General features: G+C 33.1%; 3 protein-coding genes across 3 annotated transcripts; 2 read left to right on the plus strand and 1 right to left on the minus strand.

Annotated features, from left to right (window-relative positions):
• The first annotated feature begins 3,521 nt into the window (after positions 1-3,521).
• On the plus strand, positions 3,522-13,317 carry LOC123889337 (ethanolamine-phosphate cytidylyltransferase-like). The gene is made up of 9 exons (XM_045938626.1): positions 3,522-3,989; positions 4,359-4,594; positions 5,262-5,449; positions 6,534-6,605; positions 7,885-7,952; positions 9,852-9,972; positions 10,458-10,523; positions 10,655-10,777; positions 12,847-13,317. The coding sequence occupies exons 1-9, from the start codon at positions 3,670-3,672 to the stop codon at positions 12,916-12,918; spliced, it is 1,266 nt and encodes a 421-aa protein (XP_045794582.1). The 5' UTR covers positions 3,522-3,669; the 3' UTR covers positions 12,919-13,317.
• Positions 13,318-14,489: 1,172 nt separating this feature from the next.
• On the minus strand, positions 14,490-17,510 carry LOC123889336 (probable serine/threonine-protein kinase PBL8). The gene is made up of 6 exons (XM_045938625.1): positions 17,276-17,510; positions 16,804-17,180; positions 16,587-16,722; positions 15,728-15,864; positions 15,515-15,638; positions 14,490-15,177 (listed from the first exon to the last, which is right to left on the minus strand). The coding sequence occupies exons 1-6, from the start codon at positions 17,325-17,327 to the stop codon at positions 14,684-14,686; spliced, it is 1,320 nt and encodes a 439-aa protein (XP_045794581.1). The 5' UTR covers positions 17,328-17,510; the 3' UTR covers positions 14,490-14,683.
• A 5,611-nt stretch (positions 17,511-23,121) lies between these two features.
• On the plus strand, positions 23,122-27,462 carry LOC123889335 (2,3-bisphosphoglycerate-independent phosphoglycerate mutase). Its single transcript, XM_045938623.1, has 10 exons — positions 23,122-23,333; positions 23,694-23,882; positions 24,023-24,150; positions 24,958-25,108; positions 25,198-25,401; positions 25,526-25,950; positions 26,090-26,282; positions 26,369-26,464; positions 26,574-26,726; positions 27,118-27,462. Exons 2-10 carry the CDS (start codon positions 23,721-23,723, stop codon positions 27,280-27,282), a joined length of 1,677 nt encoding a protein of 558 aa, XP_045794579.1. The 5' UTR covers positions 23,122-23,333; positions 23,694-23,720; the 3' UTR covers positions 27,283-27,462.
• The last annotated feature ends 191 nt before the right edge of the window (positions 27,463-27,653 follow it).

Here is a 27,653-nt window from a genome sequence, read left to right on the forward strand (position 1 = left end):
TTTTTTTTTCTTCCTTTTATTAATATATTTATTAGCTATAAACATAGGAAGGTGATGACTAGGGGTGTCAATATAATTGCGATGACTAACTCTCTCTTAATGTCTAGATGCTCTTAACTTATCCAAAAACAACATTTATTTATATATATATTTAAAATTTTAAAATTAAACAGCTTTTAAGAATATTCCTAACAATTTAGTAACCAAATAGATCAATATATTTCGATAACATTTCTTTAATGAAATCAAGTGGTTAAACAATAATTTAGTTTTTTTTTTTGTCAAGAATAATTTATTTTAAAGAAAGTAAAAATTACTTCAAAATACATGTTTGAGAATACAATGACAGATTTTAAAACAGATTTATTTTTGCACAAATTTAATTTTGACAGTTTTGATCACTTTAGATTTTATATATTTTTTTAAAATCACAATTTGACAATTACTAAAATATATGTTTGTTCTACGAGAGGAGCGATCACTCCTCTCTCTCGAACCTGGATGCGGGTGTTTCAAACTCTTATAACATTTAGCTCAGTCTAGTTAATCTACCCAACCCCTCAAAATGAAATAAAATTTATTTTAAAATCACATCATGTGATAACAATTTTGAAAATCAATTTTTCTCATGCAATTTTAGGTCTGAATTGATTGGTTGCAAATTATTCCAATATTGGATTCAACCCAAGGGGGAACATCAATGCCATATCTTTCCTTTCTCCCTATCCCTTCCCCAGATATTATGTCTAGAGTGGTGGAGCATCCCTAATACAAAGTAGCATCATCTATAGTAGTGAATAATATTTAAGAGAGTTTCTCGATAGATTGATGAGATACATGTTTTGTCTTTGCTTTTAAAGCTAAGTTGCTTGCAGCATGTTTTTTGGCCTTAGCTATGAGCCACTTTCACTTTTCTACTAACTCTTTCGTCTTTTACCTGTCAAATGCATATAATTATTTATGACTTCTTCATATAATGTTTTGTTTCCTTGCCTCTTGTTTCTTGGATTTCCTCTTTAATGTGCCTTTTTCTTTTAAGATGTATTAGATTAGATAAGTGTGGGTTTGCTATATCAAAAATAATAATTGTGTGTTTGATTATGTAGTGATGAAAATTAGTGTTAAATAATTCATTGTGAGTTGGTTCAATGGTGATTGACGTTGAACTTATAGAGAATATCACGGTTTGATCATCCACAACTGCTATCAAGAGAAGGTTAGAACCACTTGATGTCAAAACAGACCTCCAAACCAGATTAAATGGTTCAGTGCGCCGGATACTGATGGTGAAAAAACATCGGTTAGATGCAAAATAATTTCATTGAAAAATATTCAAATACCTCAAAATAATTTCCTCATACAAAAGTAAATCAACACATGCAACAGATAAAAAAGCAATGATCGATCAGTAGGGACTAGATTAGCTGCTTTGCCCTCCCTTTCTTCCTCATCCTCCTCCATAAGAGTCTATTCCTCACATGTATTTGGCTATCTCCTTCAAACTTTAAGATCATATAACGAAATACCACCTCATATAACTAAGCGCAGTGACCATGTGTATAACAGACGATCGCCTTGTTGGTCAACCGGTTGTCGTGTCATTTAAGGATGAGTATAGATTGTTCGTGTGGTCCAAGAATGGGGAGATGCAACAGACAAGACACATCATCTAGTGTCACTGTCATCTCCCCAATCGGTAGATGAAAGTTGTTGGTCTCCTCGCGTGCCACCTCTCTACAAAACCATATAGTAGGGCAAGATAGAGAAATCTATAAATGGTGGTGTATAGGTCTTCCAGTCTTGTACATCTTATGACATCTTCAAAGAAAATGGCCATATGCAATACTCAACTTGTTAATTTCTTGTTGTTACTCACACATATAAGTGGGAGACGACTCTGGGTAAAAAAAAAGGAGAATAAAATAAATCTCAATCAAATAATTTAGAATCAAATAATAAACAAAAATTATATTGTAAAAAAGTAATATTACATGGACAAAATCATAATTTTGTGAACATCCAGGGTTCAAACGTGCTATTATGAAAGTTAAGAGGACAAAATCGTAAGTTTGTGAAAGTTAAAGGCCAAAAATGCAATTTAGCCAATAGTTTTATATAGGGGCGAGACAGGTTTGAACGTTGGGAAATACATGTGCCTTTATCCACATTTGACTTCTAGGATGCGAAACATGTTCACATTCTAGAGTTTGAGCAGGACATTTCTAGAATTTCACAGGACACATGAAAAGGGAACGTGAATAGGAAACACTTTCTTTTTTTTGGGGATATGGCCGTTAAACTTTAGTCTATATTATTTAACTTTTATTTTTTCTAATAATTCTATGAGGATTTTATGCATTTTGAGAATTAATCTAATTTAGTTTTTATGAATTGAAATAATAATAATAATAATAATAATAATAATAAATTTTTTTTTGACAAATAAAAAGTGAACATTAATTTATAGTGTTCATCAATATATATTTTTTGTTTTGTTTAGTCACAATTTTTCTTTTGAAATGATTTATGTAACATATGTCTTACTTTAATCCTTTTTTTTCCATAGAAATTTTAGGTAATCATATTTAAGCCAATGTGGGATATTAAATGTGGACAACTTTTTTAGTCACAAGTTTACTATTGACTTAACACACCGCGTAACACTAACCTCTTTGCTAGATTCAATCTATTATGCTGGTTAACTCCTTGTGTATGTTGATTTTGTGAGGACATCCATAGGGATGACAAAAAAATTCAAATTCGAGAGACCCACCCGAACTCAAATTCAAGTCAACGGACATCCATCGATATTGTAAGTACTCTTAATTACATTTTGCCTTGTCTATGGATAGCACAAGCGGTATCAAAGTCATGCATGCTATGAGCATTTGCATAAACGTAAATCAGTGATCAAAGCACAATAAATATATATTTTTTATTTAAAAAAAGCACAATAAATATTAGCTAGAGCATTTGCATATTGATTACTTTCTCAATAAGGATGATGCACCACCACTTTCCAATCAAGCTCAATAAGACAGCTAGTCTTCCCAATCCTTTGATTGGTAATGGCGATGCATATATAATAATATGAGACTCGGGTAATTGTTCGAATTTAATTTTGTATAATTAACCTTACGTCGCCTAAGAATAAATTAATCGAATCAAATAATATATAAGAGAGATTCTTAGTATATCCAACACATTACGAATATAAACCTAACTCAATTGACAATGCCAATATTATTAGAATAGACATTTACACCGGACTAAAACTTAAGACCCCATGTAAGTTTCTAGTCGTAATTGTCACTTCATCATCTACGTGAAAAACAATAATAATAGTATAAATCTTTCAAAGGAAAAATACTTAGTAGTAGAATGGGCCGACATATGAGAGAGACTGCATACAAACAATGGGCTGTGTGGTGTGTATGTCTCTACAATGATGTCGGTTTCTATCTCACTTTTGTGGCCCAATTCTATATTTTTTGATGTAACAAACAATAATAACTTGAAAAAGAAAAATTCTTGTACTATTATTCTTCCAATCCAAAAGCGAATATTTTGGTTTTACAATTCGCTACACGTTTATTCTTATTCCTGCGAATGAGGAAAAACCAGAAGAAAATTCTGTGAGTGAAAAAAGAGGAGGAAGAAGAAGAAGAAATGGGTAGTAACAGTGTTGAATTGTTATCGGAAAAACATGCGGCGGTGAAGTGGGTTGTCGGAGTTATGATCGTTGGTGTATCATTATTGGGTCTATATTCATCTTCTGGTGGTCCATTTGGTTTATGGAGTAACAATAGAAGACGTAACAAAAAACCGATTCGTGTTTATATGGATGGTTGTTTTGATATGATGCATTATGGTCATTGTAATGCTTTGCGTCAGGCTCGTGCTCTTGGTGATCAATTAATTGTTGGTGTTGTTAGTGATGATGAAATTATTGCTAATAAGGGTCCTCCTGTTACCCCTTTACATGAAAGGTCTAATTTTTCAATTTCCATTTTTTATGTTTTATGTTTTTCATTTCTCTTGCCCCCTTTTCCCCTTTATTTCAATTTTATTATTAATTATTTTTTATTGATTTGTATAGTTTTGATGTGGTTTTCATCTTTTGAATTGATTGTACTAACATGGTATATATGTGTTTTTTTTTATAATATATATAATATATGGTATTTGTTTAAATGAATTTATGATTGATTTAATTCATATACAATGTCGGCGGAAAATATGATTGATTGTGATTTGTTGAGTAAAATGTTTTATACTGACAGCGTATCGAAGTTAAACTCACTTCAGATTTGGCATTTGTGATTTTTATGTGGTTATGATTGTTTGTATCATGATAGGTTGATTATGGTGAATGCTGTGAAGTGGGTTGATGAGGTTATTCCTGAAGCTCCATATGCCATAACTGAGGAATTCATGAAGAAGCTTTTTGATGAGTACAATATAGATTACATTATTCATGGAGATGATCCTTGTGTTCTTCCTGATGGAACTGATGCGTATGCTCATGCCAAAAAGGCTGGCCGTTATAAACAGATTAAGCGCACTGAAGGAGTTTCCAGCACTGATATCGTTGGTTAGTAGTCTTACCATGTTATGCTATGCTTACTTTCAAACTATGAAGCACGGACACCAGATGCAACACGGATATTGACATGTCAACACTGATAACAATTTAAGAAAATGACACGATTCAATTTACGTGTCATGTCATTGTCGACACCAACGCGTGTCCTACACCAGGACATGCCTAATCTGAGGAGTGTTCGCGCTTTATAGTTTCCAAATGAAGTAACATTTCTTCATTTGGTAGTAGTGCTATTCGGCATGTTATTTCTCTGTTGTATGGCATTTTCATAAATTATTGCATAGAGGCACTATCATTTTCTGTTGAGCGGTAAAAAACTAACGCGGCAATAAAATAAGTGTAGTAGAGATAAGAATGTTGTGTTGGATGTGTGGTAAGACTTAGACAAGATTAGAAATGACAACATTAAACAGAGTTGAGGTAGCACCTATCGTAGAAAAGATGGTGAAAAAACCAATGCACCCTGCTGGTCGTTGCAAGGGAGTTGTAATCGTACTATTTTAGATAAGCATATAGGACAGGCAGAATTGCTACACGTTATTTTTTATGTTCTATGCTGCATCTTGTGTTTTATTTTTAGGAGGATGATATGGTTGATTAATCCAGAATACATATAAAATGTATAACTAATGTTATAGAACATTTTCATGCGCAGGTCGAATGCTTCTCTGTGTAAGAGAAAGGACTATTACTGACAGTCATAATCATTCTTCTTTACAAAGACAGTTCAGCAATGGCCGTGGTCAGAAGTTTGATGATAGTGTTGGTGTTGTTTCTAGTGGAACTCGTGTATCTCATTTTCTGCCTACATCTCGTAGAATTGTTCAGTTCTCAAACGGGAGGGTATGTTTATGTAAATTCTTCATTCTGATTTGCAACTGAGTGTAAGCTTGTTATCAACTTCCTTATCAGTGTTGTCAATTGCCGCTCGCGGGAAATAGTTGTTTGTTCAATTTCCGCTATGCAACAGTGCTATATCTATAGCCAATATTTCATATTATATTGTACTAAATAGTGTATCACAGAACAATAGCGATTTGTTCGAATTTCGATATGCAATAGCCTTGTAGCGCCACTATTTTAACAACACTGTTTCTTACCTAAATTATGTTTGCTTTGCATCCTTTAATCATTGTGATGTTTGAATTGTCTATGTTTCACCTCGTGATATTGGTCAACTGGATTGAGTATTTCGGCATTTACCGTTGACTTGCTTATGTCCTTGTAAATCGGATCACTCACGAAGATTTAATCTGGCTTGTTTTATGAACTTGTTATTATAGGGACTAGGGTCTTAGAAAAGCAATCATCGTGTTGCTAGAAAATCAACTGATTAGGGAGCCAAAGGCCTTGGGAATATAAAAAATTTAGCCATGTTTCTAGGGCTGGGTGTTGGGCATTAAGTTGGTAGCAAATGATAATAGGTTGGTAGTAAAGGGAATGATTGATGATTCAAGGTTTAACCAATGGCCAAGTATACCTATGTCGGGTGGAGTTTGTTTTGAAAGGATGCGATAAAGTATAGTTAACTATAGAGTATGACATCAAGTTGTAAAAAATTGGAAAACAGTAGAATCGGTGCATACATACAAGTACAAACCTAGTGATGAATGTAGCATACTCAACCCTCTGGGAATTTATTTCTTGGGTATATCTTTCGTTTGGGTTCATGGGTTGATCTGAACTCGTGATCACATTTTTTCTGGACATATCTTTCTGTATAACTTACTGATTTTGTCACCTCAACATTATTACACCTGTGATTGAGTTTTCACGGATAATTTATTTCTCCTCATTGCTTACACAAATATATTGATTTTTTGCTACTTATAGATGGTGCAATGTTTTTCTCCAAATTAGAATTATGTGAATTTCAGTAACTTCTTCGTATCACATATTAATTGATTCGTCGTGTTTGCTGTTCCAGAGTCCAGGACCTGATGCGCGCATTGTATATATAGATGGAGCTTTTGATCTCTTTCATGCTGGACATGTGGAGGTATTGTTTGCATACCTTATTTCATAATTGCTTAATAATTCACCACATATCCTATAGCATTTTGGGTTTGCTTGATCTACCTAAAAATAGGCTTTTGGTTCAAAAGCAACCTCATTACACACATTGATTATAAGCTGTTTTGATGCAAAAGTGAGCTAATCCAAATTCCAAACATGTATCATGTTTGTCAAATGCTATTTTTGTAGTAAGAATAGAATATAAGGTAACCGATCTCCCTGTCTTTTCGTGTTCTTATTCAATGGTCTGTTGCCATTTGCCAAACTGTTATCTCTGGCAATATAAAATAACATGTTTTGGTTATTAGACAGGAGTTTGTAAGGAGGGTAAACCACAGTGCAATTGTAGGTTGCTACAACATCACATGTTTTAGTTGACTATTTGAACATCTTAATCTTATCGCCTCATGACCGTACTTTGCTGGGAGCTTCAATCAGTGGTCTATCCTTTGATAGATGGCGTTCTTGATGATGTCTTTGGGGTTCCTTAGTCATCCCCGGAATCGTGTTACTGGTTATTTTATTTCAAACACGGTCATTCATTACTGAAGTTGCTTAAAGTGGTGATTTCAGGAAGGAATAGTATCATGTGGTAAATAGGAAGGAGTCCATGGTTGTATGGTATATGGGATAGAGATGGAGAGGAATGGAAAGGATTACGATAGCAACACCTTTCTCTAACAAGATCCAGATATTGCTGGTTATAACCTTTATGTCTGTTGCATAGAGCCCATTAGTTTCAAATTATTGTATGAAAAAATAACTTTTATTAAAAAAAGTCATTTTTAAAGCCTTCTATTTTTCCTTATCATACCAGAATACTCCCTCCGGTCTCAAATATAAGCAACAAAAAAAATATATTCGGTAATCTAAAATATAAGCAAAATTTAAAAGGCTTTAATTAGTTAAGATTTTACTTTTCAGTAACTCTTTTAATATCATGAAACAAATTCCCATGAGGTAAAATTTAATATCATACAATTACTTTTGTTATTATTTTAAGAAAATTTAATGAGATTAACTACATTAATATCATACAATTACTTTTGTTATTATTTTGAGAAAAATTAATGAGATTAACCACATTTCCTAAAGGGGTGTGAGGTAGTTTTTATTTTTGTTTGCTTATATACGAGACGAGAGACTGTACTAGAATGTTGTAATATTTTTTTGTCTCTATGCTGCTGCTACCATCGCATTTGTTTAAATGGATGTGTAGCTGGATATTGTGCCTTTTATTAACTGATCTTCATTTTATATAGATCTTGAGGCTTGCTAGGGATCGTGGAGATTTTCTTCTTGTTGGAATACACACAGATCAGACAGTCAGGTTACAAACCTTTTACATCTTTGCTTTTTCCTACCTTTTATGTGTGAAAATAATTTGTACTTGGTATCAGTGTTACCAAAAGTTCATGGAAGCAAGCCAAAAATCTGCAATGAAATTATGGCTGGATGGTGTTGTGCAAATGTCAGATGCAGCTGGCTATGTTTAAAGAAATAGAATATATTACAGACACCGATACGAAAGTAACATAATTGAACCATTTTTTTAACATATCAAACTTCTAATAATCACAAACTCTAATGTAAAATCAGAAAGACGGAAAAATATAACTTTATATCGTAATTATGGAAGCTTGAGCTATATCACTCGTAATCATGTAAACTAGGGGAGAATAATACTCAGCTGAATAGCAATTCACAGGTGCTGAACATGCTGAAGAAAAGCATCTGAATAGTTTGTAAGCTTGTGTTGAAATACAGAACTCAGGAGTAATAGACGGCAAATTTCTGTTTCTATATCTTTCACAGCATTTAGTTAGGTATCTATCATCGGTCGACCCTTGTAATACAAGCATTACAACATCAATAAGTTTGTGCTAGTGGGTAATACGAAAACAAAGTCATCGCTCTTTATGCTACACCAAAAAGGTGCTTGTTCTGTTGCAGTGAAAAAACAGAAGCATGTGTTTCTGTTATGGGCCATGGTTTACAAAGAAGGGTGGGTCTGGGATGCAAGTAAAAGAAAAAACACTACAGAGATAGCCCCGATCTGTCCTTATTTGGTTAACAGGAAAAACAGAAAGGGAGGTTGGATAGATGGGGACAAAAAGTGACAACTGAGTGTGCATCGCAAACAGACAGAATTTTTTAAGAACCGGTTATGGAGGCATTGATTTTTATAGAAACTTGGGTATTATTGGGTTTCCAAGTCCCACATCGAGTATTATGAGATGCTCAGTGGAGTATTTAAGTGGCTTAGTGCTTCCCCTTTGATAGCTAGTTATTAAGGAGGGTTCCCCAAGCTCTTATAGACTTATCAATTTTCGTAACCTTCAATCGAGGAGTATCTCATGTTAGAGTTGCTTCAGCCTCTTAAACCTCTGAAGGGTACTTCCAACAAGCTGGATATGAGGGCAGATGACAGATTTCTCACATTCATATCTGTGTTGTTAACTAGCAGCAGCTATAGCGCTATTGCATAGAGGAATATTAAAAAACCAATGAACCTAGAAAGTGGATTTTTGTTTATAAAGTGTCACGGAGGGAGTATTGTTCTACACACTATTTAGTACAAAATATTGTAAAATAGCAGCGCTTAAGCATTCTTGTGTAGCGCCATAGTGGAATTTGAACAAACTGCTATTTTTTGCAATCTGCAATTGACAACACTGATTCATATGCAATATTGGCCCGGTGGCTGCTTGTTAATTACAATGCTCGAGGTTATAGTGGAATTATGAGCTGATGAAGGGTTACATTTGAACTTGTTTCTTGAAGTTGCTTGCATCATCTTGTTGCAATTTTAAATGTATCTGGTGTACTAGCAGGAAGTCTCTAGTAAAAGAATAATGCTGGCTTTAACCTAAGAATAAGATGTATATTATTTGGTTTAGTTTGAATTTAATGCATGCTCTACTTTTGTGTTTCTTTATTTTTGTTTGAAGCCAATAAGATTGAGATCTTTGTAGTGTTAACTGTATAAAAGATATGTTTACTTCTGGGTGTTATTGTGAGAGATAAACCTACATTCTCTTTTATTTGCTTATTGCATTTATATGGTATTTGGGTGATGCTCCACGGTTACCGAGCTTGTGTCACTACTACAGCAAAACTTCGCTTTACATTATTTATTGAAAGTTACGCAATGTATTTAGCATAACTTGAGCATCTATGGTTTGAGCGCCATGGTGACATGACAATGTTTGAATTTTTTTGGCTGCAGTGCAACTAGGGGATTGCATCGTCCCATCATGAGTCTTCATGAAAGAAGTCTTAGTGTCTTAGCATGTCGCTATGTGGATGAGGTTATAATTGGTGCACCATGGGAAGTTTCCAAGGATATGGTTAGTCTAATATTTTCTTGCTGATTTTATTTTTCTTTGTATACGACGATTCCTTTCTATTGCTATAAACATTCTTGAACTATTGACTTTATACATAATGGATATATTACTAATTAAAGCAAATTTTATTTTGAAGTTCTAAATTTGTAAACTACATAATAATTAACACATGAAATATCTCTTTTATGTTGATCCTATTTTCTACCGTCAAAAAAAAAAAGTTGATCCTATTTTATAATGCTAAAATCCAAATATTGGTTTCACTTAAACCAAAATCCAAATATTGCTAAAATTAGTTTCTTTTGTTAGTTATGAATGAAGCAATGTACCTGACCTGAATAATGGGTTAAACAGATTTGGTGGTAATTTCTTGGTTGATTCATTCGGAACATGCTCCACTCAAACAAACTGTTTTGTGTTCTGCTATTAACTAATTGAGTCGTCGATTGTTGTGATGTGACACAGTTTAAATTCTTTGAATGCAGATCACAACATTTAACATCTCATTAGTTGTCCATGGAACCACTGCAGAAAATACTGATTTTCAGAAGGTAATTTGTATACTTTTCTTCTCCAATGACATATTTATGATTAATACTTCTATTATAAGAGGGTATTAAATTGCTTCTACACTTGAAGCTTTCCCTCCTTATTAGTTTTATTGACATTGATTTTCATGCAGGAACAATCAAATCCATATGCTGTTCCTATTAGCCTGGGCATATTCCAAATTTTAGATAGTCCCTTAGATATAACAACTACTACAATAATTAGGAGGATTGTATCAAATCATGAGGCATACCAGGTATGTTCAGATCTTGTCATTTTTGTTTTGTTAGTTCATACTGTTGGAGTCTCGTTCTCGGGATTATCATTTTCTCATCGTCACTTTTAGACTGTTGGCATTTTTTTTTTTTTAATCAAAACTATTAGCTAGTTATTCTAATTATATTAAAAATAAGATCTTTGTGTGCCAAGCCAAGACACATCTTAACGCAAAGCTATATATCGTTTTGTTGTCAAAGAGTATGCTTCTCTTCTTGAATTTTTTATAAGTACCTTGTTTGAGACTTGGCATCAAGATGTTGAAGTGGCACTTACTGAGGAGATAGTGAGAAAAGCGATCAAGTAGTATTGAAAGGAGTGAAGGAAGACTAAAGCAGTAGATCTATGTAGTAGAAATCATAAAATATGACTTTGATCTCAATGGTTTTAGTGAAAATTTAGCGTTTGATAGAGCTCAATAGCATCAACATCTATGTACCTAAACCCATCTAGTGGGATAAGGTTTGACTATTCTTCATTTTGGGATGATGTATGCTCTGCAAAATTGTGCTAATACAGTTTAGTTAGTTATGGTTGGCCGACTTGCTTCAACTTGATAATGGGGCAGTTGGCTGATTTGCTTGGAGTTGATAACGGAGCAGCCGTAGGCAAATTTGTCGAGATGCCTACCATGGCGGCGCCATAGGCCGCAATGGCTTGTTTATATGGCGGATTTTTGGCCATCCGCCATAAACACTGGATGGCCAAAAATATATTATATTTGGAATTGACTCATCTAAAGTGAGTAGTTTAGTAAAATGAGAAAATTAATGGTTAATATCCCCATCACATCCATAATTAGTTATGCATGTACATATAATGTCAATTATTAGTTTACTTATGAGTAATTGATATCACACACTTTCCGCTTTAGATGAAATGAATCAATTATTTTTAGTTTTGCATTGTCAATTGTCCTTCCATCTTCCGTGTTCATGTATGTTTCCGGTTTTGTATAAGTTGCGTCTTTCGGAAGATTTTGAAAGTGCTTTGTAGTTAGTATATCACTTTCAACTATGAAATCTTGTACTGAAGGGAAGATAGTAAGATAGTATATCACTTTCACAACTATAGTTTGCCCTTGTAGAGTATGCTTTTCTTCTTCTTTGGGAATGTTTTGTCCTCACTTTCCTTGGCACACATTATGTTCTTCTTTTACCCCTTTCATTGTATTTTTCTTGCGAAGTTTCGTAGATGGACTTTTAAAAAAATTTCGGTTTTAATTTCTAATTATAAAACTACTAGTTTGTTTTTATTTTACTTTTTGTTTTAAAAGTAAATCTAATATATATAAGCCACTAGGTTTGGTCTAGTGGTGAGGGGTTTGGGTAGTATGCTAGAGGTCTGGGTTCGATCCCCAACTCATTGTAAACAAAAAAAATAAAATCTAATAGATATGCACTCTGACATCCAATCACAACTCTTCAATTTGCCACATCACATTTGACACTTTTTTAATAAAAGTGGTTATTCTATTGCCGAATTGTGATTGATTGTCGGTGTAAAATTCTACACACACTGTGCAGGTCCTATTTACTCTTTAAATATTAGTATTAACACAGAAACATAATGAAAAAAATGTGTCCTTTTGAAATTAAAAATTACAAAATGGATATTGAATTTTTTTTTTCTTCGTGTTTTAACCCTCTGGTTCTCGAGGGAAGGGTCCCGGTATTCCATAATTCGGCTGCGAGGTAAGTAAAGTCTGGCCAAGAATTGTTTCCATCAGGAATCGAACTTGGGTTCTCCCGAACGACTCGTCCTAGAGGGAGCTCATTAACCACTTGAGCCCAATGTCTGAGTTGGATATCGAAATCTTTTTTCTCCAACCAAAAAGACCTTTTTGCAAGATCTTCTGCAAGATTTTAGGCTCATTACTTCCCATTAGGTTGCACCTCCTTTGCACCATGTGCATGAAGCTTGGAAATACATGTCTAGAATTTCTCGTTTTCATCATGAACACATGTGTGTCTGCAAGTTTGTCTCTTTTGTTATTCTCTCTCTCACACTTTGTTTCTTACTTTTTATTTACTCTTTGTTTGCATGCAGAAACGCAATGAGAAGAAGGGTGAAAGTGAGAAAAAATACTATGAGAGCAAGACTCACGTGTCTGGAGACTGATTTATGTCTGTCATTTGGAGACATAAACATTGGGGGGTCATCACCAAGATTTCATACAAACTCCATATTTATCTATCTTATCTATCTCTTTTTTGTTGTTTTTTAATTTTTGTTTGTGGAGTAAATGACAGTTTTGTTCAGCTATGAGCACGAGTTAGGCCTCGTGGTTCGCGTCTCTGATTTATTATTTATTAAATTGATAATTTACTTATATTTGAGCATATGAATATGTAAGTGTTTGTTAGCTGAAAATTGTTGTTAGCTAAGTCATTTTTAATTAGTTTTAGGAATGGTTGATCATGTTGGTGAATGAGAATGATCAGCTTATGCTTCAAGATGAACATAAATGTCACTATCCATATTATTATTATTAGTACTATTTTTCTCTCTTTACAATAACATCGTACAGTGTATTATTGCTTTTTTGGAAATGTCAGATTGTTATTTTTTATGACAAATTATACGGTAGATAAACTTTTTTGTTATTTGTTTCACTTGTTCACAGGGATGTTTGTTAGGGTGTGAAAAACAAAACATAGTAAAATTTTAGATTCCAATCTAAATTTATTTGGTGTGAACCAAAACAAACATGCAAACCTAATAATAACCTGATAAATTTTATAGGTTTGGATAACCGTTTTATGATATACAAAATCAATCTCAAGATTTAAACCATTCCTTTTATTTTCACACTTTATAAGTAGTACTATTATCTTAAAAATATGTATTATTTATATGTTTGTAAATGTTTTAGTCAAATGATTGAGTTTAAAAGGTTAACGAGCTTCACAAAGGACGTACTGTTTAGAATAGGTCAAATTTGATTTTTTGGTAGGACAATTATTGCTCATTTTACTTATATCTTTTAAACCCTGACTAAATTCTAAATTATTAGCACCTTTTTTCTTCTTTTTTTTTTTGACACAAAGCACCTTTTTTCTGTAAGAGCCGCAAAGTTGATACAAAATAAAAAATTAACTCTTGCTTATGTCTAAATTCAGTATATTAAACCGAACAAAATCAAAACATTCTTCAACCGGAGTTTCACTAAAAAAAATCCACAAAATTCAAACCAATTTAACTACTATTTTGTATCGGTTTGAATTATTGTCAACCGTTTACATCCCTAGAGATGAGTGGATAAATTTTAGTCAATGAAAATGACTAATTTATTTTCACATCCTTGTAATGTTTAATATCGAGTTAATGTAATTGACTCACGAGGGACTATATAATTTTTTTCACACATTGAATCATATATTTTTATACTGTTGATGCATATGAATTAAATCCTTTAAATATTTTGGTAGATAATGTGTAAATTATAATAATTTTCCTTGCCTTCCAAGTTTGAAAATCCAACAGGCTACTTGAAAAAAGCAGCAGAGTTCAGTCAATCTACCTGGAATGGATATAAGAATGTTAAAACATGATAAGACTGTCTTACAATCAGTCTACCTAACAATAAAAAAAACCAGTAGACTTGCAGGCTCAGGGAACCTCTTATGCACCTGTTGTGAGGAACCAGTTATATTAGTTCTGATGCAACCATGATTATAACTACACAGAAATTTTGGCAAGCAATAATTCCCATCAAAATTAACAGAATACCAAACATTGAAACAAAAATCATCAACCAGGCCTTCTTGTCACCATAATATATCATTTACAAAGCAACAACGACAAGGGTGAACCAACATTTTTAACAGCAAATACTATTTCTTGACAAGTAGAACACCAGATAGAGATTTATAGTATGAAATTATCATCTGACACGCAATGCTGCAGGAGCACCTCTTGGGCAATTTGGGTTTGGAGACCGACATGTAGCACCTGGACCAACGTTGTTTGAAAACTTGTGACGCATCCGGTAGTCGGATATTTTATTCATAGCAAAAGGACCGCCACTCCCACTATTTGATCCTGATAATGAGACTTCATCTGCACCAACACTAGAGCTTTGTAAGGGTTCCAGTGTCTCAACTACATCACTCATCAGTGGCCTCGCTTTCGGATTTTGACTTAAACAGTAGTAAGCCAGGCTGCATGCTTTCTGTGCTGCCCTAACTGAATACTGATTCTCCAGTCTAGGATCGATTATTTGTAGGAGCTTTCTTTTGTCATTGAGCTTTGGACGTGCCCAATCTACCAAGCTTTGTTCCTTCCCAGGTCTGGTCTTGTCAACAGACTTCCGTCCCGTTAAAAGCTCCAAAAGAACAACCCCAAAGCTATATACATCACTCCTAGCTGTTAGGTGGCCTGAAAATTTTCACATATGCCAAGTTTAGATGTGCATCCAATCATGTTCAAACATATGCACTATAGACAAGGGCACATGCACCAAAAAGGCCAGAAGTGCGTTATCTGACATGCTCAATGGGTGCATGTAAGCAAAACATAACCATTTTAAACTGTGAGCTATGTAAAGAGATTAAAAGATTGATAAAAACATTTAGTCGCATAATGTGGTCTATGTACTGTCCATCTCAAATCACAACACAAGATGAATAAGACCAACTTTATGGTATCCAAGCTCACAGGCAAATTTTCCCCATTTAGTTACAAACTGAGCATGTTTGGAAGACTGAGATAATACCTGTCATTACATATTCAGGGGCAGCATAACCATATGTACCCATAACTCGGGTGGATACATGGGTTTCATCACCTTGAGGCCCTGCTTTAGCTAAACCAAAATCAGAAAGCTTGGCTGTATAGTCCTGTAGCATCAAAGGCAGCACAAAGTGAATAAAAAAAATAACAGATACTTTACTTCACGCCAGTAAACTCCAATATACCAGAAACTTACAGAGTCCAATAATATATTAGACGTCTTGAAGTCGCGATATATTACTGGCCTTTCTGCATTGTGGAGAAAGGCAAGTCCTTTGGCAGCACCAAGAGCAATCATCATTCTTGTACCCCATGATAAAGGAACAGTTGCCTCTGGAAATCACGGGAAAGTTCATGTCAATAGAGTTGAAATTTGTAAAATCACAGCAAGAAAATAGAAAAACTTAGTTTCATAACTAGTACAACAGTAATCCTCTCTAGAATCAGAAGAAATCACATCAATTTCAACACTTGCATTAGAAACTTTATAAGCAATGTCATGCATAATCAATTTATAGCATGTTTGACTGACACATAACAAGTACAACCAAAAGTCCACTTAGGAGAATTTCTTACTAATTCCATCTCATAAAACATTACCTTTTTTTTGAAAACTTGGTATCCGGCACTAGAACCGACTAAAAACACTCATGGGCTTAAATTTTTTTTTTTTTTTGGTACAATCATGGGCTTAAAACACTCATGAAACAACACCATTTACATTACATTTCAATTTGTTTGGTCATTCATTCATACATTACTCTCTTCAAAAGTCAAACACCTAAGAATCAGTATTGTCAATAGCATATTGCAAAAAAATAGTTGGTTGTTCAAACCACACAAAGCTGCAGCGCTATAGCCATTATTTGACAACACAAAATCCTAAATTGCATATCACAAAACACAATAGTGGTTTGTAAAAATTCCAACGTTATAGCATTGCTTTGCAGCCGTAAGAAATCCTACTCACTCAGATCCAAGACCAATTCATTCAAATCCTAACAAAACCTAAGAAATTATTACTATCAAACAAAACAAAAGAAAATCAAGCATACTTCGGAATAGATGATTTTCGAGACTTCCTCGAAACATGAATTCATAGACAAGCAGCCTATGATCATCTTCACAGCAGTAACCAATCAACTTGACAAGATTAGGATGCCTAAGCTGTCCAAGAAAATTCACCTCCGCCTACACCAAAAAAATTCAACAAAATCAACAAAATGCACAAAATCACTACCAAAAAATCCAAAAACAATCACAAAAACGCACAAGCCACTCTCGATGTCCTTGAAGTCCTTCTTTATTCAAAACTTTAACAGCAACAGGAAGCGATTTAAGTCCAACCCTAACATTTTCATCAATGTAGCCTTTATAAACAGTACCAAACCCTCCTTCACCCAAAATATAATCGGTACGAAAACTCTTCGTTATAGTTTCGAGTTCATAAAGCGTGAAAGCTATAACATGAGTATAAAGAAGAGTATTGTTATTATTAGCGTTGTTCCAGCGAGGTGTTGAACAAGAATCGCTCAGATCCGAAGCGGAATCGGTTAGATGATGTCGGAGACTAGAGTTTTTTCTCTCAGTAGTACCGCCGGTGACGGAGGTTTGGTTTCTAGCTCCGGCAGCAGGATGTAACTGCTGAACTGCAATTGAAAACAATGTGAGTTAGTTAGTGAAATTGAAATTGATGATGGTGGAGGAGGAGAAGAAGAGAGAGTAGATCTGAAAGATGATGGACCTTGAGCATTGGTGACTACGGCGGATTCTTCTCTGGTACCGCAGTTGCCCATTCATTCAGAGTGTGGTGGAGGAGGAGGAGGAGAAGGAGGAAATGACGGCGGCGGAAGAAGAGGAGGAGGAGGAGGAGGAGAAATTGATGTGGAGGGGATGTTGTTGGTATCCACGAGGATCACAAATATTCATTCTTCTCCTTCAATCTTTTCAGCTTTTCTGTGCTTTCTTTTTTCTGTAATTCTTTTTAGCTTACTCACTCACCTTTATATATCATTTATTTTTTACTGTTCTTTTTCTTTTTTTGACTAATTTTTTACTATTATTTATTTATTTCCAAAGAAAAATTATGAATACATTATGTTTGACGATTGTTTATACTAATTTTGTTGGAAATTTTTAGTGAATCTTTATCTTTAGTGAATCTTTATTTAATTTGTAACTAATCATTGGAGTGATTGATATTGGAAACAATCAATCAATTAATTATAAATAATTAATAGAGAAGTAATTAAAACTCTTAGACAAGAAAAAGAAAGTAGTAATTAAAACTAAAATTTCACCAACAATTATTTCTGCCATAAATTAAACTCAATTCTTTTAAATAATTAGTCCTAAACTAAAACTAACCCATTAAATATTTTTGAGATAAGTTATGAGTCTTCATATTTATTATTCACAACTCAACAAAATAAAATTTCACTCATCAATCTCCAATACCTACAAATAGTATAAATAAATGTACTCTAAATGGCCTGAAAATAAAAAATATATATATATATATATATATATATATATATATATATATATATATATATATATATATTATTACTAAAGAATATATGTATGGTTTATAAAAAATAAAAAAATTAAACATAGAGATTCAACTTTTATAAATATATAAAGTGAATTAGATGTATGAATTACTATAAAATATCTTTTTATTTGAATCTTAACATGTGTCGTTATGGCATATATTACATATTTCTTATATATAAATGAGCTGAAGCAACCGGATGGAGATGATGTTTATGCGACTACTGAGAATGATTTATACTTGCGGAAACTAATCTCATGCATACCAAGCTCAACACTTTAGAGTGTGAAGCCATGGGAATTAAAAGAAGCAATATAAGAAATGATGCAAAGAGGTTTATTCTATGTTATCTTCGAAGTGGCTTAAAAGTAGTAGTTGATGCTATTCATTCTAGGCAAGATGGATTATCCGAGTTTAGTATTTTAATTTCTCATATTAAGAATTTAATTACTTATGTTGAATAACAATTTTGAGGTCAAGTTTGTAAAGCGACGAGCGAATATGGTTGCTCATCCTTATCAAGGGCGGCCTATTCTATGTTTAGTCGCCGTCTTTTTTAGTCGATTTCTCGTTATATTGAAAACTATTTGATTAATGAAATGAATTGAGTTTCTTTTTGTCAAAAAACAAAAACTCACCGATCAAACAATGTACCAAAAAAAAAACCACCGTTTTAATATGTATCATTGAATTTGAATTTTTTGAATTTAGTGTATCCGACGTTCAAGCATTTTCCTCATGTTTTCTCTCGTTTTGCTTAATTCAATGGTTGATATATGAAGGGAGAGAGAGAGAGAGAGAGAGAGAGAGAGAGAGAGAGAGAGAGAGAGAGAGAGAGAGAGAGTAATCGGATTAAGCAAAAGGAGAGAAAATATGAGCGAAAATTGGAGAGAATCCACATCTTTTCCTTGTGTTAGAGCATCTTCAACGGTGATACTATCTTGAGTATCATATATTATTAATTATTAATAAGTGGTCCATATAATGTCATATAATACTTATGCAACTCATACATATTTTGCTCAAATGGTGATACCACTTTGGATATTATACATTATTAACAAGTGATCCCTTATCAGGGACGGATTCAGAAATTTTAATAAGTGGGGTCAAGATTATAACATAAAAAAATATAAATTGTTATTTATATAATTATAACATTTTTTATACAAAATTACTTATTTTGGTTTCTTAGTCAATACTTTTAAGATACTCATTAACATTATAAATTAATCTCGTTAATTTGAGAGGGAATAACCACGTTTTTTTTCTTCTTCTTTTCAATATCTATTTCTAGTTTTTACAGAATTGATTTTAAGTACTATTTTATTAATTATTTGATTGGTTGTTTCTGATATTAATGATTAGGTGAAAATTCATTTAAGAATTTCTTTAATTTTGTATGAAAAGAAAAATTATAACTAATTTTATAAAATTATTCTTTTATTAATTTTTTTTTTAAATAAAAAAATGGGATATATTAAAACTAGTGGAGCGCCCTTTCTAGCACAAGGCGTGTTAGAAGAACCACAAAAGTTTACAAACAATAGCACTACGCTGAAACAGATGATTAATCGATGACCATACAAACAAAAAGATTCGACCAACACATGTGAGTGTGTAAACCAAAATTAATATGATAGGCTTTCGGCCATCAGAGCGAGTACAGTTTAACCTTATCTAACATTTGGTGAATTGTGGTTGTCGTTGCCTTGAAACTCTATTGTTCCGCTCATTCCATATAACTGATATACAGCTCAACCAAACAAGCTGGAAGAATGAGCGGCGACCTCTCAAGCTGCCTGAAGAATGAATGAACCGAAAAAAGTGATCATGTATATTCTTTTATTAATGATATAAAAAAATAAATTAAGAAAATGGAAAGAACAAATAGAGTAATAAATAGTTGATTGTATAATAAGAAAACAAAAAAATTATGATTCTAAACATAGCTTCAAGAAAATGTGAGTGTATAAATATGTGAGGAAAATCTCACCTTGTGAGCCAATTTTTGGATTGAGATTTAAGTATATATTTAACAAACTTGTATTGAATGGAAGAGAAACATGCATGTATGCTGCTGCTTTAAATATTCAACTAAAGTGTAAAGTGTCTGATTGAATATAGCATGGTGAATTGGTGATTACCACCGGCCACTAAATCCAGACAATAACAATGGGCTCTTTTGGTTACATAATATAAAGGACAGCCAAAACAAACTAACAAAGAGAAAAGAAACAAAAACAGCTAAACCAAACTACTTCCTATGATAACCATGGGGAACCTATAAATTCCTCGTACCACCTATTATTAAGTAAGATAAGATATTATGTTCACATATAATGATGATGAAATGCAACAGCAATAGAATCGTGTATCAACCAAAGAAAAAGTCTTACCTTAAAAATAAACTCGCTTTTTATTTTGACTGTTGCTTTTCTCAGCTAACGTACTAGTCAATTACGGTCAGTATATTATTAACATTATTGATTTTCATTAGAATTTTACTTTTTAAAGTAAATATATATGAAAGTAACACCGTTCGAACCCCGATCTTACGTATTATATGTAATGTCTCAATTAATTGAATTATGCTCATAGAAACGTTAAACAAATTAATCTTACTCGATATATTATCTAGAAACCAAAGTAAATCAGTTTATCATGCCAACAATTTTTTTAAGAATTATTTTTTGTACCTCCACCATTTCTCATGCGCCCTACTAATTAGCAAAATATCTTGCTAGTACTAACTTTGCGAACTGAGTTCACACCTTAAGTAATGAACATTGTAAAAATGTGATTGTTTTGTCACTTTCGCCCTTCTCTCACCCCTCATGAAAATATTTTGAATAAAACACAGTTACCAAGTTAAGCAGCAAACAAGAATCTCACCCACGAAGAAATTGGTCATACTCCTTGGAAATTGTCATTTTTCTTTGGAGTCGCTGCAAATGCTCTTTGGAAAGATATAAACTCATTAAATTTTTCACAACATTTAGACCTTAGACTTGATTGATGGCGTTTAATATCTAGATCCAGGTGAGTTATATTACTCATAATAGTCATCATTCTTCCGAGTATACATGTTGTGTTAACAATAGAGGTATTTATAAACTTAATGTGGATGAATCACACGATTTGGCTACCAAAAAATAGTCCAAGTCGAGGCCTTTATTTGTGACTCGAATCTGGGATGTAGTAATGCCATTTATACTGAAATGAGGACACTTCTCCTTGACATCAAATTAGTTCGCAGTATAAAGTTAACTCAAGTTATTTTTGAAATTGATTATCTATTGGTGAAAACAACTATCATTAGAAGATCGACATCTATTTCTTACCTCAAACCTCTCCTTGAAGAGATTATAAATCTCCTTTACCTATCAGACTGAAAGACCTCTATTTCTCATTGTTTCTGTAAAGGAAATTGTTGTGCAAATTTATTGGCTCATGAAGGTTACAATGACCTTTTTTTTTTTTTAATTGTTTCTTTCAATTATGTCAATTTTTTTACTAGACATTCTTCTAAAAAATGATTGTAATGGTCCTTCGTTTGCTTGCTTTAATCCATAGCATTTTTTACAAAAAAAAGAAAAAAGAAATTGTCGATGTTTTGAAATATCATGCAATGCGATTTTTATTTGTACTAGTATTGAACAACGCGCGTATTAGTGTATCACAACCTACGTTGCATAGGTACGTGGTACGATATTTTTTAAAAAACTAAGGTATGAGTACGTCCGTATAATAGAATTATATTGTTAAAACAAATCATTAAACATAAAAAATAACAAATTTTAAAAGTACTTATATTGTGGTTTACACACTTAGGAAATTAGGAGTAGTAGTACTATGCAGCTCTGCTTTTAAAAAGAAATAAAAAGGGGAGGGGACTGAATCGGTTCTATTTCAAAACTAAAGTGAATCTTTATTAAAAAATAAACAAATAAAAAAAGAATGAGATTGAGAACTGTTGCAAAAAAAAAGAAGAAGAATGGAAACAATGTTTGATGAAATCTGTACCATGGGCGTACCTTGAGAGTACCACGCGCGTACCCCGAAAATACCACGCGCGTACGTACCCGATACTGATATTCTATCTAAAATGGAATATCCATGCATCATAGATGACATCGTTTGCCATCCTTCTATTTTTTATAGGAAAAAAAAGAAGAGGCATGAGAAATGAGGAATAATTAGATGATACAATGAGTAACAATATAGCATATTCGAATATTCATATTTATATCTACTTTCCAAAAACAAAAACTTGCAGCAAAATCCAAGTATCCAACTTTATTGATATATTTTCTTTAAATTCTTCTTCTTCTTCTTCTTCTTTTTTTTTTTTTTTTTTTTTCCTCTTTAGTCTTTCATGAATTTCTCTTGTAAAAATTAATTTTCTTTTACGAGAGATGAATTAAATATGATTCTTTTAATTTTTTTCACCTAAAAATTCATAAATAATTCATATTATGTTAAAAAATTCTAAATTTTTATGAGAAATTTTCTTATAATATTATAAACATGAATAAAAAAATCATTAAAAAATGTGAGAGTATACAAGAGTTTGATTAAGATTAGGGACCAAAAATTGTAATAGAAAATTTTATAGGGACAAAAAGTGTGGAAAACATCTTTAGGGACTAAAAACGAAATTCTAGAAAACTATAAGGATTATTTACTCATTTAACCATACATTATTTTAAGTTTATCAAGGTGATTTATGAAATAATAGCTTATAAAAATATAGTTATTGTTTGTGGAAACTTATAAATTAACATAAAATTTTATTTATTTATCTAAATTCAAAAATAAGCTATTCAAAAAGACCCTATTTTGTGAAAAACAAAAAATTATATCTCAAAATTATATAGCTTACTAAAAACAAAATTATATCTTGTGAAAAAACAAAATTATATCTTGTGAAAAAACATTATTAAATGTTAATGTCCCTTTTCTTCTTCGCCACGTGACTCTTCTTTTCGCGTAAGTTCTTTCCTTTTATACTTTTTTAAAAAAATCACATTACTAGTTTAAAAAAAAAATCACATTAAAAAATAATAAAAAATAAAATATCGTCTCCAATAAACCAAAAAAACAGTATTTATATGAAACGAACCAAGCACAGCACAGCACAGCACAACACAACACAATTCAAAAGGCAAAGGGGGTTTGGTCGTGTTAGGTTACCTCTGTGACATTTGTTCAGTTAGTTGCGCCTCACACTCACAAATCTCGTTAGGTTTGTCCTTTTTTCCTATGTTGTCTCAGATTTCTATGCTCCAATCCCATCTTTCAATTTGTTTGTTTATTCTTTTTATCAAATCATAGATGTAAGATTCATATTACTAATAATCACTTTTTTAATTAATTTTAATTCTTAGATTTGAGTTTGTGAACTTCATGAGATCCAAATTAACTTGTTTAATTTAATTTATTCATTCATTAATATTAATATTAATATTTGCATAGATATTATCACCATCATCACCATACATAATCACATGTGATGTGTTGTTTATATAAGATTGAATGATTTGTGATGAGATTTGTTGTTGATTAGTTTGTAAAGATTGAGTTTTTATTGTTGTTATTGAATCAGAATCTGTTATAGAAAAGAAAAACAAAGATGGGTAGCTCAGGTTTCTCATGGAAATTACCTGATCATCCTAAGCTTCCTAAGGGAAAGACAATTGCTGTTATTGTTTTGGATGGATGGGGTGAGGCTAATCCAAATGAATATAACTGTATCCACAACGCCGAAACACCGACCATGGATTCACTTAAAAAGGTATAATAATTAGGATACTTTCGTACATACACTTTTTGGAATTTGGATTTGTATTCAATATGGTTTTTAGATCTATTGCTGTTTTGGGTTTTCTTTGAAAATGATGTATTGAATGATGATCCTTGTTTTTTTTGTTGTAGGGTGCTCCTGAACATTGGAGATTGGTTAGGGCTCATGGTAAAGCTGTAGGACTTCCAACAGAGGATGATATGGGAAATAGTGAAGTTGGTCATAATGCACTCGGTGCCGGTCGCATCTTTGCTCAAGGGTAAATTTAAATTGCTTCTAATCTCAATCTGTTTGGTTTGGCTTCATATGTATGCTGCTAATAATGCTAGTTAGTAGTTGTAGTACAACTGTACAAGTAGTAATCATATACTAATACTAATCATAATATTAGTAACAAGTTAATTGCTCATGTTCGTGCCTAATTAGTTTTAGGACGCAGGCAACACTATATTCAACAACATCTGTGTTGTTTTTTTCTAAAAAGAAGATTTTTTTATTTTTATTTTACTTATGTCTTGGTAAGGAATTTGTCTTTGATGCTTGTTATATTTTGTAACTGGTGTGGTGTTTCTTGATTTACCATAACATAATTTGTGAACCAATCTTGTTTTTGTAAACATTTGGATTTACCATTTATATTATGTAACTGGTGTGGTGTTTCTTGATTTGCCATATGTTGTGGATTATGGCATAACAGTTCTTGCTATGTCTTGTTCTGTGATCCACTTTATTTCTTGAATTATCCTAAATGGGATTAGTAGATATAAATTTGCATCTTACTCGTGCCTAGTTCAGTTTTGGATTCAACACAATAATTACCATCTTTGTGGCTTTGCCTTACCGTGCATCTTACGGGGGCGTTCTTATATTTGGATCAACAATGTTTTGTATCTTGATGTCAATGAATTTCTTTAGTGGTATTAGGATTGGTTGTTGCACACTTACCATCTTGAAATGTTTCTCCGATTCTTCCATGTTGTCTAATGTCTATGCTTATTGACTATGCTATCATATTCCTAGCACATATGATGATTGGGTTGTGATGGTTTGTGTTTGTTTATTTTAGTGCGAAGCTTGTTGACCTTGCTCTAGAATCTGGAAAGATTTTCGAAGGAGATGGTTTCAATTACATCAAGGAAAGTTTTGAAACTGGCACATTGCATCTCATTGGACTACTGAGTGATGGTGGAGTTCACTCCAGACTTGATCAAGTGCAGGTGATTTTATGCGTTCGAACATTTGTGTCTTCACTCTTCACATCTGCAAAATTTATGCCTCTTAGTTCTAACTAACTATTTTTGTACAGTTGTTGCTAAAAGGAGCTAGTGAGCGAGGTGTTAAAAGAATCCGTCTCCATATTCTTACAGATGGTCGTGATGTTTTGGATGGCTCAAGTGTGGGTTTTGTGGAAACCCTTGAAAATGATCTTGCAAAATTGCGTGAGAAAGGTATTGATGCAAAGATTGCATCAGGTGGAGGTCGTATGAATGTCACAATGGATCGTTATGAGGTATTGTATAGCAATTATCCACCGTTTCTTTTAAAATGTTAACAAATTCTATACTTCTTTGCCTTTCTACATATATATTATATATGAGTATGAATAATGTAAACGATTTCAAAACAACCTGCAGAATGACTGGAGTGTTGTGAAACGAGGATGGGATGCTCAAGTTCTTGGTGAAGCACCGTTTAAGTTTACAAGTGCTCTAGAAGCTGTGAAGACACTGAGGGCAGCACCAAAGGCCAATGACCAGTATCTTCCTCCTTTTGTTATTGTTGATGAGAGTGGAAAATCTGTTGGTCCAATAGTTGATGGTGATGCTGTTGTTACATTTAACTTCCGGGCAGATCGTATGACTATGCTTGCCAAGGCTCTTGAGTATGAAAAGTTTGACAATTTTGATAGAGTACGCTTCCCTAAAATCCGTTATGCTGGTATGCTTGAATATGATGGTGAATTGAAGCTTCCACGCCATTACCTTGTTTCTCCACCAGAGATTGATAGGACTTCTGGTGAATATTTAGTGCATAATGGCGTTCGCACTTTTGCCTGCAGGTATTTAATCTTTGCTAGTTTTCTCTTGATGTTGGAATAGTTACGTGTGAATCCTTTATCTTTGCTACATGCCTAATCTATTCTTGATTGTGAAATTGAAATAGCTATCGTAGTCACTAATGAATTTCTTCTTCAACAGTGAGACTGTTAAATTTGGCCATGTGACATTTTTCTGGAATGGAAACCGATCTGGATATTTTAATGCGGATTTGGAGCAATATGTTGAGATTCCAAGTGACTCTGGGATTACATTCAACGAACAACCAAAAATGAAGGCAGTGGAGATTGCTGAGAAGGCAAAGGAAGCAATTCTTAGCGGGAAATTTGATCAGGTAGTTAAATGAATTATCAGGTGATTTTGAGATTCATGGTTTAATTAATTAAACTTTAGTTAATATTTATTTTGTCTGTCATGTAGATACGTGTTAACCTACCAAACGGTGACATGGTGGGACACACAGGTGACATTGAAGCAACAATTGTGGCTTGTAAGGCCGCTGATGAAGCTGTTAAGGTAAAAAGCAGTGTTGTAGTCACTTCATCATATGTTATTGCTATTAAAATGCGAACACTAAATAGCTACTAAGTATATTAATACTGTGTATTTATATATGTAATTGCAGATTATTCTCGATGCAATTCAGCAAGTAGGTGGAATTTATGTTGTCACTGCTGACCACGGTAATGCAGAAGATATGGTCAAGAGGGACAAGGCTGGAAAACCTCTACTAAAGGATGGAAAAGTTCAGATTCTTACTTCTCATACTCTTGAGCCAGTAAGTTTTACTACCAAATATATACTGTCATTGATTGACGAGAACTTTACATGAATTATATAAGTCTCACATTGGCTACATATATCGCCTAAATAGAGCTTATCAAAGCTAAATAATCCTCACTTTATAAACTCTTTTTGCGCTTATGTTTGGTATCACGATAGATATGCCAGAATCACGGTGATTCACCATGATTTTCCAAAAGCTACACTCTAGCTTCTGTAAAATCATGGTGGATCACCGTGATTCTTGCGTACCCACCATGATACTAAACATACATACCATGTACTAAGATCGTGTTTTTTCTTACCATATACTTGTCTAGTCATCTATATACAAGAAGCTCAAGTTTTTAGTTCTAAAAATCTTGTACTTTTGTTTGTTTGTTAAGGTACCAATTGCGATTGGAGGTCCTGGATTGGCTCCTGGTGTGAGGTTCCGCAATGATGTTCCCACCGGTGGGTTGGCCAACGTAGCTGCAACTGTGATGAATCTTCATGGATTTGAGGCTCCTAGTGACTATGAGACAACTCTCATAGAAGTAGTTGATAAATGAGGAAGCAATAGACGATGAATTACAATTTTCAGCAAACTTGAAATAATTTTGAACTTTCCATTCCTCCACACATGTTTGTGGACTTTTGTTCTTATGAAATGGCTGTATCAGTCTGCGGTTGACAGAACATTATACTAGTTGATTACACTTTTGAATGCAATTTTTTGTTTTCAACTTTAATTTTGCTGAATAAGAATCAGATTAGCATTGTCAATCTAGAACTCTTCAGTTAAATACTTATGTAGTCATTGTGGCTACATATATCGACCGTTGAGAAATAGAATATGTTTTGGTCAAAAAGAAGTTAGAATAAGATTCTTCTATTTTAGTCATGTTTGTCAACTGTGATGGCATGCTGGAATATTATGTTT

Source organism: Trifolium pratense, linkage group LG6 (genome assembly GCF_020283565.1).
Source record: "Trifolium pratense cultivar HEN17-A07 linkage group LG6, ARS_RC_1.1, whole genome shotgun sequence".
Classification (NCBI taxonomy): Eukaryota; Viridiplantae; Streptophyta; class Magnoliopsida; order Fabales; family Fabaceae; genus Trifolium; species Trifolium pratense.

Coding starts and splice junctions, on each gene's coding strand:
- LOC123889337 (XM_045938626.1), top strand. CDS start 3,670: ATGGGTAGTAACAGTGTTGAATTGTTATCGGAAAAACATGCGGCGGTG. Junction 3,990..4,358: donor GTTACCCCTTTACATGAAAG/GTCTAATTTTTC, acceptor GTATCATGATAG/GTTGATTATGGTGAATGCTG. Junction 10,778..12,846: donor CAAATCATGAGGCATACCAG/GTATGTTCAGAT, acceptor GTTTGCATGCAG/AAACGCAATGAGAAGAAGGG.
- LOC123889336 (XM_045938625.1), bottom strand. CDS start 17,327: ATGGGCAACTGCGGTACCAGAGAAGAATCCGCCGTAGTCACCAATGCT. Junction 15,865..16,586: donor CGAAAATCATCTATTCCGAA/GTATGCTTGATT, acceptor CGTGATTTCCAG/AGGCAACTGTTCCTTTATCA. Junction 15,178..15,514: donor CCCTGAATATGTAATGACAG/GTATTATCTCAG, acceptor GAAAATTTTCAG/GCCACCTAACAGCTAGGAGT.
- LOC123889335 (XM_045938623.1), top strand. CDS start 23,721: ATGGGTAGCTCAGGTTTCTCATGGAAATTACCTGATCATCCTAAGCTT. Junction 23,883..24,022: donor CCATGGATTCACTTAAAAAG/GTATAATAATTA, acceptor TTTTTGTTGTAG/GGTGCTCCTGAACATTGGAG. Junction 26,283..26,368: donor TTAGCGGGAAATTTGATCAG/GTAGTTAAATGA, acceptor TCTGTCATGTAG/ATACGTGTTAACCTACCAAA.